Below are 15,561 nucleotides of genomic sequence, written 5' to 3' on the forward strand. Positions count from 1 at the left end.
GTGTGTAATATCTGGTATTTCATACAGGGAGATTCAGCAATTTGCTGCCTAGCCGATCGATAGAGAGAATCCTCTCTCCTATCTCTAGGCATTAATTTATAACCCCTCTTTCTTTAATTAGAGAGAAGGAGAGATGAAGAGGAGGAGGGAATAGGAGAGCATGTGGACAGGAAATCAGAAGCTGAAGTCAGCTTCTTCTTTCCCTCCTCCCCCTCCTTTTCCTCCTTCCCTTTTCAACCTTCTTCTGAGCAAAACATTTATCTCTCCACTGAGTGTATTGATTGATCCAACCAAATCAGAGCTACTCCTCAAAAGCTTATATTAATGACTTAATGGATTGAACACACTTGAGTTGTGTACTGTTTTCAGGTTTCTGTTGAATATCTTAAATGTGACATGACATGACAGTGCTTCTTATTGATACATAAAGGTGCAACAAGTAGTTGCAGTAGTAGAAATGTTCTGATTACAAGACAGAAAGACAAGTGTAGAAAAATGTAGCTAAAGTGTTTCTTTTTCCCACTTCCATCACTGATTATGTTACACAGTTGAAATACCAGTTAAGTATGTATGTCAGCATAATGCATTCAGCTGGGAACTGCCGCTTTAGGGTTTCAATAAAACCAGGAAATGATTCAAAACTGCTCATGGAGCATAATTCAAAACTGTTACATTTTCTGAAACACTTTTCTATTCTTCTCTAAATCCTCTCTGTTAATTTGTTTCACAATCTCTCATTTCTGTGACATGAGTCCTGTCTTATTTCTTATGCACACATTCCACCTGACTTAAACATCCTATTTTTACTTTACCTCCCCACCCACATACACGTATGTGCATATATATGCATGCAGTCATTCACTTGTGAAATGCAAAACAGCTGGGGTAAGATAGATTGACAAATGCAGAAGTTCCCTGGAGAGCGAAGGTGACAAACTAACACACCATCCTACCCCCTTTACCCCAACACTAACTTACACACACACATACACACACAATTAGAGATGTGGCCGACAGCAGAGTGAGCTGTTGACAGTGGTGCAGAGTATGCACGGAGAAAAGACTCTAATCCCTGTCAGAGGATAGAAAACCACTCAAAGCAAAACAATTAAAATGCTAATTTCACTTCCTCCTCTCTGTTCGCCTGTTAATGACTTAGCCAGGCATGCATGCTGAGCAACAACATGTGTGTGTGTGTGGCAAGCACTGCCCTATGCCTCCAAGGTCAAAATGGTGAAAGATTATGTGCATTATGTGTGTAAGTGTGCATAATGTGTATTTAAAATTTTAAGATTCTATTTTATTCACAAAGACAAAACAACATTTTTCCAGTATCTTCACTTTTCTCCATTTGTTAGCATGTGACACAATAGGCTTAAACATCCACTGCTGAATCTACACGTTTTAGCCCATGGATGTTTGTGTTGCTGAGTGTGTGTGTGTGTGTGTGTGTGTGTGTGTGAGTGTGTGTGTGTGTGTGTTTGTGTATGTATGCTTGCCACACACAAAACAACTTAAGCAGTAAATTCAGCCACTCCACTCCACACTCCAGCTTTATTGCTGTATGATGCGAAGGGATGGAGGGAAAGATAGAAGAAGAAAGAAAGACTTTTGAAAAGGAGGGAAAGAGCAAGAGCGAGGGTTTGCCATTTTCTGGCTCCTGTAACATTAATAATTGAGAGTCGAGCAAAGCCTTGCTGCCTCCTGCTATATCTCTCTTTCCCTCTGCCTCCTGTCTGACACAAACATGAGTAAATACCATGTGCACGCGCACACACACACACACACAGGCACACATGCTCGCACACTTACATATACAGACAGGTTCGGGTCGGCAGAGAGCATCCATAGGGGAATCTGTGACATCACAGTTCAGAAAACTTTTTGAATTATTAAAAGAGTCACATCGTTATCATACCATTACAAACCCTCTCTCTCTCACTCTCTCTATCCCCCTCTCTCACTCTCTCTCTCTCTCCTATATGTGTTTGCATTTATAGCCATATATCTCTCTGTGTGTATTTTGTCATGCATCCCTATACACCATGCTTTTAGTTTGTTTTGTTGTACAGCCATACTGGCACATTTATTATGATCTGTGAACAACATGTACTGTATGTTTGTTTTTGTGCCATAAAAGCCGACATTTCTGTAAAATGTTAACATGTGTGAAGTCATATCCACGTTCTATCTTCTTTATGAGTTGTTGGGCAACTGATTGCAGCAGCAAGGAAAGAAAAGTAAGAAATTACTTTTGTTCTTTTCTCGTCACAATCACTAGCTGGATCATTCCCACTACTTCCACCTCCTTTGTGTTTAAAAACTACTTGATCTGAGGGCAACAGACTACCCAAATAATTGAAAAAGAGTATCTTGTAAGTACTGACAACAGTCAGTGGTACTGTTAAATTGTCCTTGAGCAGACTCCCAACCTGCACACTAAATGTAAAGTCCACAACTGACCAAAAAAAAAGTATAATTCAGTGATTCTAGTTTTTTTGTGACTTAACAATGTGTTAAGTCATTTATAATCTCCTTATTTTCATCATCCTCTCCTTTCCCCCAGATGGGCAAACTGGACAACCGCAGCCTGACACTGAAATACCCAGTGTGGCCGCGCTTCAACTCCTTCGGTGATGCTGAGCTTGACGACAACCACCTGTCCATTGTCACTTTGGAGGAGAAACCTTTCGTCATTGTAGAGGATGTAGAGAGACTCACCGGAACTTGCATGAGGAACTCTGTACCCTGCAGGAAGCATATCAAAGAGTGAGTGTGCTGTTGTTTTATTTATGCATCTATCTGTCCATCTATCATCCATCTATTCATGAATATGATTATCTTACTGAATACATTACTTTAGACTCACCCTCCACCCCTCTCCCCATTGCATAAGAACATTTTAATCTTAATTAGCTTACAGAAAACATCATCAATTTTCTATTTTCTTCAGCACTGTCCCTGGCCACCTCCTCTGTATCCTCTCTCTCGTTTCTCTCATGAGTATAGGAAGAGGTGCAGTGTGCAATCTTTGCAGCAGCTTTTGTCCTCCCCCTGAAAATAGAAGCAACTGCTGAACTCAGCAATTTACTTCCTTCCTTACCAATTTTCAAACACCCAAATGCTGCTAGCCACTTGCAGTATTATATTCCTGAAGTATGCAGTTAGAGAGGCTGAAAGTATGTGTGTTTGTGTGGATTGAGTGCTGTTCAGTCAAATCATGTAATTGGTTTGAAGATGATAATTAAGTATTATATTCTACTCACCACTGGAACACACATACTCACAGACACACTTTGTGTTAGTCTCACCACTACATACATATATGTATAGTAGTTGTCTATAACCACTACTGAAACACACATGTCCAAACACATACACCAACATAGCTGATTAAGCGGTAATAGTGTCCCAGGGAAGAGGCCAACAGAGATTTTCATCCAGAATCACTGTGAAGTAGGGCGGAGGATAAAGCATCTCCAAGGAGGAACACAAACACACACACACACACTAGCTCATGTACACTCTCTGTTGCCACATGTCCACTCACTCACAGGCCAATGCATTCGGGTGCCTTCCTCCCTCCCACAGCGCAATTCCCACTCAAGCATCCGTAGTGTCCATTTGAAGAAAGAGGGGATAGATGGAGGGGAGGAAAGAGGCAGAGAGAGAGAGAGGGGGGTGGGGGTGATGGAGGGGGTTGAATCAGGGGTGGTGGACGACTATCCATGCATGCAGAACCACAAATTCACTCATCCAGCCTGGGCCCATGAACAACCCATACTCACACTCACAATCACACACATACCCACACTGCCCTCTCTGGAGACCCCTCAGGCCCTGTAGCGGTTCTATATCAAGTTGGCCTGGCAACTTCGAAAACAGCCTCCATAACATCACATGCTCTCCACTGCCTGAACTGTTCTATGGCCTTCCTAAATGGGTACACTGTGTTCATGAATGCAGCTATTACAGTTCTGGCCTATATGCTTGCTCTATGACTCTCCCGGCCAGCTGAACCTGCCAGAAACTTGACTTAGTTGTCCTTGTTTTTTGTTATCATTATCATAGATCCCATTCCCTGCACAGGTCCTCCATCTAGTATTTCATCATGGTTACAATCACATAACTACATTTTTTCATCATCGTTTAAAAATATTACATTTTATGCAACCGAGTTTGCAGTCATACATGTTATGCAGTCCACTATTGCTTCTAAATTGGACACGATAGGCCAGCTGAAAAAAATGCTGTTTCTCCAGTAGTGAATAATACTGATTTTGTTGACATATCGTATTTTTGAAGGGACATTTTAATGCAAATGAGAGTCTTTAATTCATTTTAAATTAGCTCCAGCAGCTGCTTTAGATAATATCTAGTTAAATCTCTAGAAAATCACCCTGGGTGGTCTCACAAAAAGTAATTCGCAAGTGGTGAAAGAACTGCACCTGTCTACTTCTTTTATTTTTTCTTCAAATGAACCTTTTCTCTCTTGTGAAAAGCTAAACCTATTAGACCATAAAAAGTAAATTCCTTTTCAGTTTGAAGATAGGGAGACATTCCACTTGGGGTGACATTCGTTTGACAGATCAATGGCGACTACTGAGGGTAACATAGGAGTTTGCACTTGAGGCAAAAATTGGCTAATGTTTTTCCGACACCAAAGAAATCCTCCGAAGTGACAGAGTTTCAGCTCTGAAGGTAACTGCAGAGTCACAGCCGGGTGTATGAGGGTTTTTTTTCTTCTTTTTTCCGTCACTTCCCATCAAGTTTGTATTCAAGTTGTTAAACTAAAGGACGAGGTTATCTTCTGCTAATTAGCACATATCTAAAAGTTAAATGAGACTCCCAGGTGGCTGAAAGTTGATATGCACTTGTATGCCTGTGTGTGTGTGTGTGTGTGTATGTGCGTGCATGCATGCGTGTGTGTGTGTGTGTGTTTGAGTGTGCATGAACAGTGTCTGAACTCTCCGCTTCTCAAATTCACATACACAGATGGTACAAGGCTTGATGCAGCTGCAGTGTTTTTATAAACCTCCTTCTCTAGAGAGACACAGAGGTAGAGGGAACATATTTTTCAAGTCTTCTGATGTCATTCCTGAATAGAACAACCTGCTCTTAAAGGTGAAAATGTCCCAAGGTGATATGTGTTCATTGGTGCATTCATAGGAATTTAACAAGTGGGATGGAAAAAGAAGCAAACTGTTTGTTTTCGTTTTTTAACACAACCGTATGAAACATTTCATTCTGTGCCATTTCATTCATTTTTTGTCACTAAACCAAAATTGTTAATTGTTCATAGCAGCTGCTGCTCAAAATAATCAGCTAATTATGTGTGTGCTTTTGTTTGTGTTTCTGTAGCAATACAACAGAGGCTGGTGGGACATACATTAAGAAGTGCTGTAAAGGCTTCTGCATTGATATTCTCAAGAAGATTGCCAAGTATGTCAAGTTCACCTATGACCTGTACCTGGTGACCAATGGAAAACATGGAAAGAAGATCAACAATGTCTGGAATGGGATGGTGGGAGAGGTAAGAGGAACTTTTGTGCAAGTGTATGTGTGCATAATATACAACAAGTTCTGAATCAGAGTTTAATCAATCGAGATCCCTGGAATCAGAGAACACGTCGATATCAGTCGGCGCCCAAACTTGTGTGCAACCAGACAACAGGATATTTACAACCCCTGATCAAAATTTCTGCTTCCAGACTATTGAGCTCATTATAAATGGCAGGTGTAATTTGCATTTGGCTAATATTTTACTGGGAAGATGCAGAGAGATTTGTAGAGACTGCATAGATTATTATTTTAATCTTTCTACATCTGTCACGTAACAAATTTAATCTAGGTTTATTGCATACGTATTAAGGAATTAGCTGCACATAGTTACTGTATATCTCAGTGTATGTGTATTTTGAGTTTTTATTCATATCACTGAATATGTTGACATTAAACGCTATAGTCTTGAAATTGACACTGTTACAGGAAACAATTACAATTATGACACAGCCGATAAGTACTCTAGAAAGAGTGTTAGCATGATGTCTAATGTTATTCCCAGGTCTCCACTTTTAGTTAGCAGCTAATTCAAATGCAATAATCCAAGCCAATAGGAAATTAGAAATGCAATAGGTTAGAGGACCTTCTGTATATCAGACAAAACTTATGTTTGGAAATGAAGCTTTGAATGTTAACTTTGTAAAACTGTTGCGGAGTGGGACAAAAATTGTGCTCACCTTTGAGGCTTTGGCACCAACCGCAAATAGTCAGAAAGTAAACAAATCTTAGCAACTCCTGCAGAAAACTCCTTTGCATATCTTTTTTTACCAGCTTCACCTTGAAGGTATAGTCCCAGAGTTCATTTGAAGACTGTAAACTTTATTGCACTCTATATTTTTTTATGGCATACTTATTCCCTGTGTTGAAGTTTATCTGGCATTCATCTTACAGTACTTAGCAGGGACTCCCACTTGCATATTAATTATATTGATTAGGATGACTTTATTGATGTGCAGTAAATATAATTAATTTTCTTCTTTTCCTGTTCCCCCTCTTGGCCATTTCCCAATTTTACATGTGGTCCTTACACAATCCTCCTCCCACTTTCACCTATTTCACCCACTCTTACATATCTTGTCTTCACAATTTTTTTAACCCCCTTTTTGTCTTCTTGCTCATCCTCATGTCTCATTCACTCCTCTCTCCCCCATTAACCTTCACTCACTTTTGTTATCCACCCATCCTTCCTCCCTCTACCTGTCCCTGCATTTGTCCTTTTCCTCCACCTTCTCCCTCTTAGGTGGTCTATAAGAAAGCCGTCATGGCCGTCGGATCTCTGACGATCAATGAGGAGCGTTCTGAGGTCATCGATTTCTCCGTCCCGTTCGTGGAAACCGGGATCAGCGTCATGGTCTCCCGTAGTAACGGAACTGTGTCCCCGTCAGCCTTTCTAGGTAACTGTTGCTTTTTTGTCAGGCTCAGGAGGGAGGGAGAAGAAGATCTATCTTGTTTGCTTTTGTGGATTGTATGAGTGCAGAAGGGTATTTGTTTTGTGTGTGTGTGTGTGTGTGTGTGTGTGTGTGTGTGTGTGTGTGTGCGCGCGTTCCCTGAGTTACAGAGATGACAACACAATTCAGTCCTGTTATACAGCTGTCAATACTTGCTCTTTCATTGGAGAGATTTAGCTGAACTCCTACTTCTTGCCACAATGACTCTCACTTACCTGAGAGGGACTTAACCACAGGATTTTAACCTGAGCGACCATGTATATCCCTGTTTTGGCTGCTCTGTCACGTTCATTTGATGCGTGGGGCTTCAGCATCTACTTCAGAGTTCCTGCACTTACACATACGTATGAGGCCACAGACACAATGGTACACACTGGTGCACAGACACACAGCCAATTTATTTGCACATGCATAAAAGTGCCGAGAGAAACACATGCACATGTGAACACACAGGCACACACCGAACACACACTGACATGTATGCCGCATGCAGTTACTGCTGTGAAAGTGGCAATTATAAGGGCTTAGCAGGAAAACCCCAGAATGGCTGCTTGCCAGCACACACACACACACTTGCGCATACACAGGATACAACCCTGTGCCAGCAGTGCTCTCCCATACATTAGACCATGGTTTAATCTCTGCGGCAGTGTTGTGAGCTCAGAGGGAGGACAGGACTGCTAACACCAGGGCTTCCTATACTGAACGCCTCCTCACACTGTCACTTGGAGGGTTGTGCCTGTGTATATGCAAGTGTGTGTGTGTAGGTTGGGGCTCTCTGAACATGCAGGAGTCAGCTTGTTATCCATGCAACTTTTTCCTCCGTGTGTTAGTGAGTGTGTGTTTGTGTGTGTGTGTTTGTGTGTGTGTGTGTGTGTGTGTGTGTGTGTGTGTGTGTGTGTGTGTGTGTGTGTGTGTGTGTGTGTGTGTGTGTGTGTGTGTGTGTGTGTACGCATACATGATAATGCATATGCATAAATGGAAAGATAGAAAGAGAGTATGAATCACAAAAAAGTGACATAAAATAAAACAGAAAATTTAACCCAGCATGCATTAATACAGTACTTAATCTCTGTCCTTTTATTTCTTTCTTTTTCTTTCGCAGAGCCATTCAGTGCATCAGTGTGGGTGATGATGTTTGTAATGCTCCTACTGGTGACTGCAATGGCTGTTTTCATGTTTGAGTACATCAGTCCTCTTGGCTTCAACAGAAACCTGGCACAGGGGAAAGGTAAGCATTCACATGAACACACACACACACACACACACACACACACACACACACACACACAAACACACACACACACACACACACACACACACATACAGGCCTCATGATTGCTCTTATAAGATAGTACACTTATCTGCTATTTCACCTTCCTGTAAACCATCTGTCTCTCTCTTTCCCCTGTTCTCTCTCCCAGACCCTCATGGCCCCTCCTTTACAATGGGCAAGGCCGTGTGGCTGCTATGGGGTCTTGTCTTCAACAACTCTGTGCCAGTACAAAACCCAAAGGGAACCACCAGTAAGTTCATAGTGTCTGTGTGGGCCTTCTTTGCTGTCATCTTCCTGGCTTCCTACACTGCCAACCTGGCTGCCTTCATGATCCAGGAGGAGTTTGTCGACCAAGTCACCGGGCTTTCTGACAACAAGGTAAAGGAAAAGAGATGGGATTTATTGATAGGGGTTTGTTTGCTAGTTAGATTAGTTAAAGAATAGGACAAAAAACCTTGGAGGTTTTACCCACTTCCAGGGCTCTAAATGGCCTACAGTTTTACACACACACACACACACACACACACACACACACACACACACACACACACACACACACACACACACACACACACACACACACACACACACACACACACTTTAATTAGTAGACTTGATGTTTCCCACAGCATTTTCAGGAAAATAAGAAAAAGGGCTGATATTATGGTTTTGTGTTTGGAATGTACAGAAAACAATAATATATGTACAGTACCAGTCAAAAGTTTGGACACACTTTCCCATTCACATCAGTGAGAAAGTGTGTCCAAACTTTTGACTGGTACTGTATGTATATTTTGTGTGTGTTTGAACTATTCCATTCACATCCCAGCAGACGTGTACTGGTCTCAAAAGCTTCAAAATGTTCAACATTGAAAGGTTTTGACTTAAAATATAATTATATACATGCAAATGTGATTATATGCACTAATATGCAAGAATATAAGACCAAGAAAGGTTGATATAGTAAAGTGGTAAAGGTTGCTCTGCAGGGGGAGGAAGACAGGCTGAAAGATTAAAGTAAAAGGTCGAACCAAATGAAGAGAAATTGAGAAGAAAAGCAAAACAAAAGGGTACTGTACATTGTTCCTGAGGAGAGAGAGACAAATATATGTGGAGATGCAACCAAGGAGAGAACATTTTAAACTGATGTAGAGAGTTTTGACAACATGCAGAAGGAGAGAGGGAGGGAGGGATGGAATAAGGGGTACAGCAACTGGCAGGAGGGCGACTGAGGAATAGCAAGAGGCCAAGACACACAAGATGGTACAAGACAACAGGCGGACAGATATGGGCCAGGTTGACGACTGAGGTAGGGAGAAAGGAAAGGCATGAGACGGAAGAGAGTAAAACAGATATGGAAAGACAGAGAGGGTCAGCCAAGAGTGGAACCAGACAAAAAGGGTAAACGGCCATTCAGACAGATTAGCTGAGCGGGGCTGAACACTGAGCCGTCTTTGACCAGCAAAATGATAAGGAAAATTCACCATGGAAATGCTGGACAATGAAATGTCCTTGAAACTGGTTTAACTGATTTTGGAAAACTGTGGGACAGAAAGGCTTAAAAACAAACTCACAGAAAAGGCTTTATAGTTTTTCGCTTATGTTCTATATGGCTAACACATTAGCACTAACGCATATTATGTATACACAACAACACCTATTGGAGTCATGCCACTTGAATATAAGTGCAATATGTTTAGTTTGAGCCCCACTTTAGTCAGCCAGCAGTTGAATAAAAACACCTCAGTGCACTCTGTCATTTTATACTGGCTAGGTAGCCCAACAGAAGGACTGTTTTTATAGGCTTTGATTGACACAGTTGTTTTTAAAAATCATAGAAACAATACATTACATTACATTAAGCTGACACGTTTTCTCCAAGGCAGCTTGCACTTACCTCATGCACACACTTTGAAAGCAATGTGAGGTTCAGTGTCTTGCTCAAGGACACTTTCACATGAGGACTGGAGTCACTTGCAGACCCATCAAACGTGCGACTAATGACCAAACAGCTCTACATACTCAGCTACATCACAGACCGAGCAACATTTTTTGAATTGCTGACAAAACAAACGCATAAATTGACATTCAATATTTTTCCCCTGCAATGATGCACTGGCTACACAGGTAAGTCTGTATGTCAAACCAGTTGAAGCTGAAATAAAGAGACCCATCAGCTAAAGTGATGAGGATTGATAACGTAAGCACTTTTGTTTTACTTCACTTATAAAATTGACAAAATTTTTGCTATGAATGTCATGACGAACTGTTTTCATTTATCTAAAACATTTATGAAGAGGGAGTAAGGAATGTTTACTAAGCTTTTGGCCACAGTATCCCAGACGGGCTATCTCATGCACAAGTGGAGGGCAGTCATTTAACAGGTCTATGTTGTTTAAGGCCGTACAGCCAATGGGGATTTGTCTTTACAACAGTGGCCTATGTGTCTCCTCTGTTTTTATTTGCTGAAGATGACATACTGTTCTTCTGGACATCTGATAGCAGAGCAAGTTTTTACCACACGTGTATATTATAATTTCAGCAGGCAAGTGGTATAGTAGAACTCTAGCATTGTATTGTAGTGACGGCAATATGAAATAACAACAGTTATTAGGTTTTGGAACTTCACACAGGCATCAATTTAGATCAAAATAGGTCCCAGATAGAAAAGAAGGTTACTGTATTGTAACCCTAGTTTTATAAGCACAGGTGGATCCCTCTACTGGACTCTATCAGTAATACTTTCCTCCAATAACATGGATGCAATCGCTTACTGAATTTTGCAGGTATAAACCCGGCCTATCAGCATGTGCCTACTGATTATGTGTGTCTCATACAATATATAAGGCAGAGCTTTAATGCTGCTCACAACCCAAAACCACTCTAGCATACAGTGTAGGAGCAGCAGGGTCCATAGCTAGAGGTCTCTGCCTGTCCTTAAGAAGGTAGGGTTACAATATTGTAACCTTCATTCTATCTCACACAGTCTCTACCCTCTACTGGACTCTATGGGCACAGTAGGCCTGATGAATGTCATCAGACTTTATAATTGGCTTAAGTACTTTGATCAACATGGACATAAAACCCACACCCCTTATGCCCAGAGTCCTCATGGATCATGGGAAAATGCAGGTGCATATTTCCAAGGGTGGGTGAATGTTGGGGGAGTCAGCTGTACCACAGCTGACAGTCACACCACCATTTTCACAAATCCTGAGTCACCCCTGCTAGCACATACCTTCAAAAGGAGCCTGTCATGTCCAAGAAATAGAATGTTATGAACTGACCAGGCATAGACCAAGAAGCTGCAGTGCGTATGTCCTTGACACTTACTGAGACCAGTCCCACTAACTGAGACCATTGACATTGATTGTTCTCACCAACACATGACTCCACTGAACCCAGATCAGTAGGTGTTGGAGAACCAAGAGCACCACCTGAAGCTCAAGGAAGTTAATGTGTTGCAACTATTGCTTTCCCCATGCAGGTGTCCCCGCTCACCCCCTGACTGTTGACATGGCCGATAGCACTCCTCTTCCAGTTGATGGTAAAACCTAACCAGTATAGGTGCAGAACCAATTTGCTGTGTGGAAAATGCTCCATTCCCTGGACCATGCCATGACAATGAGGTCCCATAAGTAGAAGGCCCTCATGTCCTGAATGTGCTGCACACTTGCATAACGAGCGGGAAGCCAGGTAGTAAACAAACAGTTTCCTGTTGTACTTTTAGATTATCCCCAGAAAGATGAAATTCAGGAATTTCTTGTGTATTTCCTGGGTATTAGCCTTTCCTGTGTCATACAAGCCACAGCAACACCCAACACTACCAGGTTGTTAGCTGCCACACCGGCTGCAGGCCCAGCCTGGACATTTTCTCAAAATGTTCCCTATTCCCTATCCTGCACCAGTGGAGGAAGCCACTTGTCAGCCAGCTAAATGAGGAATCAAGTTGGCTACTATGTCTACTATGTCTTCTATGGGGAGCACACTGAGACAGCCTGTCTCCATGTGGACAACTGGTGACATGGTTTTGACCAGTTTCTTCCAGGACATTTCGACACACTGTCAAATGTCCAGGAGATGAGGTGAAACAAAGGCTGGTTGAGCCAGATGAGCTGTGCTGTAAAAGCCACATCGCTGGTTAAGTGGTTTGGGCAAGACAGGTGTGAGCAGTGTGAGCCTTTTATGCTCTCTGCCATGGCCATAACATGGCATAACTCAGGGAGATCACAACAAACTGAAGTCAGAGTTGGATTTCTGAAGTTCAGTGATCTCGCAGACATAGACAAGAGGTTGTGGTGATTGTCTTTTTCGATGAAGCCACTGGGACAGTCTCAGCCAATTTGACCAGCTGCAATGGTGGTGGACCACCAGACGAAATGGGGGATATCTATCTTGATCTCCGTGTTACTCTTGTCGCAGTGGGGAGACACATCAACCAGCCAAAAATGGTCCCATCCTTATCAATAGACAGGTGACTGCATGATGCCACTCTCTGTGTGGTCCCAACCAAGGCAAAGGTGGCAATGATGAATCAATAAGCAGATTTGCTGTCAATGAACTGAGAAGGATGAGAGCAACAGCGAAGCACTGCCTGTATGAGACACACATTATTCTGTAAAAGCATCCAGATTGCCTGGCTGCATACATCCAAATTTTAGTGGACAGTTGTGTATGTGTGTTTGGAAAAAGGTGTTACACATGAGTATTGAAATAGAAAAGATCTCTTGAGTCCACTGATAAAAAAAAAAAGACAGTGGGTCTCCTCAAAGCAAGGTATGCATAATTTCATAGGATATTTGACCAAATAAACTTAATTTATTAGCAAAAAACACTGCATATAAATGTTACCAAAGACTTACTTGATTTTGGCTGTGCAGATGGCTAAGAATACTAAAATAGCTATGAGTCTAGGCCATGGAGAAGAAGCCATATGCATGGTTCAGAGCATAATGACTTTAAAACACTTTATTGCTTAAGATTTAAATAACTGAAGTTGCTGCTGCTCCTGCCCATTGTTATCATCACACATAACCACATTTTAAGTTTGGTGATTGGCTGTGTCTGCCTGAAAAGGGAGTCTGTCATCAACCCTTTCTGGACGTTGTGTTTCCAGAGGTGTGTCCAGTCCTGCACACCTGTTCAGTGTTCAGTCTCATTAACCTTGTCCTGTTTGTTGCCTGCCACACAATTGTTGCCTTCATTGTTAAACAGTCCTTATGTTTCATTCCTTTTCCAGTGCCTGCCTCACTCCAGCTGTGTCTTGTTCTGTGATCAGTTCCTTGTGTGTTTTTAGTGGTTTATTCTTTGAGTTCATTGTCAGTTTGTGATCAATGTATCCTGAAGTTTTCCGCTGTTATTTTTTGCTCCTTGTGTTTCATGTCAGCCAGTTCTGTTTCCGTCTTTGTCTGCCACTAACCGTAGTCTGGTAAATAAATGTTTCCTTCAGTTCCTGTTTCCTGCTTGTTCTCTCTGCATTTGGGACCACTTTCCTGTAAAGCCATGACAGTAGGAACTGACCAAGATACAGACCCAGCAGAGCAACGCCTTTTTTTAGAAACAGTTCCTGAGTTTGATCAGACTGTGGCAAAACTCATTGCCTCTCACTCACAGCAGTAGTATTTATGGTTGAGTCATTTTGAGTCTCCACTGTCTAGCACCACAAAGACTCAGCTGACTGGTAAGCAGGCTGGTGAGGCTAACCTCCACCCTGGTCTTTGGCCTGCACCTGGGACTCTGAGGCTCCAGTCTGCCTCTGCCCTTGAGTTGGCTTGCTTCTTGTATGGGCATGCTCCTCCAAGTCCAGCCCAAATCCCCACAGACAATGTCAACCGCACAAACTGGCCAATAATAGACCCAACAGATATTCAACTGCTCAGACTAGTCAAGTATTGGAGACTTTTAGCATATCAAGAGACATTTTACTTGACAAAAAGCAAGGATTCTTTTTAGGCTCCTCACTGCCATCTGGGAGACAGATCCTGAGATGGCTACTTCCAGGTGGAAAGTCTCTCTCGTTTTCACTGTTCCTCCCAGTCCCACCAATACAGCCTTCTGCGTTCCCCTGGGGTCTCCTGGCTTCTACTTGAAGCAGCCATCCAACACCCTCCAGCCTTGCCCTCAGCCCATGGTTCCGAGCTTTCAGCCCATGCACTAGCCCGATAGTTTTCCCAACCTCCTGAACTTTTGCTGAAGCAATATCCTGTCCTTGTTGAGCTGTAACAGCCCACTGTTCCTGAGATGCAACAGCCCCCTATTACTGAGCTGCAGCAGTCCCCTGTGGTTGTGCTTCAGCAGTCTCCTGTTTCCCTGGCTCCTTTCGCTGGCTCCCCTCAACTCACAGGCAGTGAGTATCTCCAGTAAGCTGTCTCTGCTGACCAACAACCAGACCTTCTAGATCGTCACTCAATCATCTTCATAGATATCAAGCCAGATCTCCAGCTCCCTGCCTATTGCTCTGTGCTCCAGTGGTCTGCCTCTTCTGCATCATGCCCTTACCTGCAGCCAAATTTTCTTGTGCTGGCTGCCCTTCCTGTCCTCCAGCAGAGTCACTACCTCCAGAGTAGCCCTGACTTTGTCACCAACCTTTAGAGCAGCCCCTCTCATCTGGATGACCCCCAGAGCTATACCAACCACCCCCCTGGTTTTCCACACTCTGGCCAACCACCTGGGTGTATTCTCCCTGATTTCCCATGCTCTGATTGCCCACCCAAGCACCATCTATCTGCACACTGTCCTGGCCCATGGACTGCCTGTTTTGCACCACTATTCAGTGTTAAGTCTTGTTAGGCTTGAATTAAAAAAGAAGGATGAAGGAAGAATGTCAACAGGGTCAGATGAAGGTTTAATTTTGTGGAACAATTTATTAATGTCCTATATGGAAACACCAATGGTATGTTGGTTTGATGATGGGGGAATATTTGCTCTGATGTCACTGACTTTGTCCATAAAAAATTAGTACAGTTATTGTCACTTGTGGGGCAGATGATAGTGTTAATAGATTCAAAGAGAACTTTTGACTTATGTCTTTTGTTGGTTTAAATTAGGTTAGGAAAACAAGGCAGTCCAAGCTTCCCTCATCATTGCATTCAAAGCTCTTCAAGATGCAGCAGATGGGCCTCTACCTTGATGGCTTTCTATAAGCTCTCTGTGTTCCTACATTTCCACCTAAAATTGCAGATTGATTCATTAATCTAAGATGACGATTTCATGAAATTTTCCAGATTGAAAAGGAGCCGCTATATCCAATACAGAGACACACTATTCATTGAATAA

At 42.4% G+C, this 15,561-nt stretch overlaps 1 protein-coding gene across 1 annotated transcript in view; it reads left to right on the forward strand.

The window, feature by feature from the left end:
* Nucleotides 1-15,561, forward strand: part of grin2aa (glutamate receptor, ionotropic, N-methyl D-aspartate 2A, a) — a 132,990-nt gene that overhangs the window by 98,721 nt on the left and 18,708 nt on the right. The window contains 5 exon segments of the mRNA XM_062438268.1: nucleotides 2,567-2,769; nucleotides 5,362-5,533; nucleotides 6,803-6,956; nucleotides 8,116-8,241; nucleotides 8,435-8,664. Of these exon segments, the coding sequence (XP_062294252.1) occupies nucleotides 2,567-2,769; nucleotides 5,362-5,533; nucleotides 6,803-6,956; nucleotides 8,116-8,241; nucleotides 8,435-8,664 (885 nt within the window).

Source organism: Scomber scombrus, chromosome 18 (assembly GCF_963691925.1).
Source record: "Scomber scombrus chromosome 18, fScoSco1.1, whole genome shotgun sequence".
In the NCBI taxonomy this organism is placed as follows: Eukaryota; Metazoa; Chordata; class Actinopteri; order Scombriformes; family Scombridae; genus Scomber; species Scomber scombrus.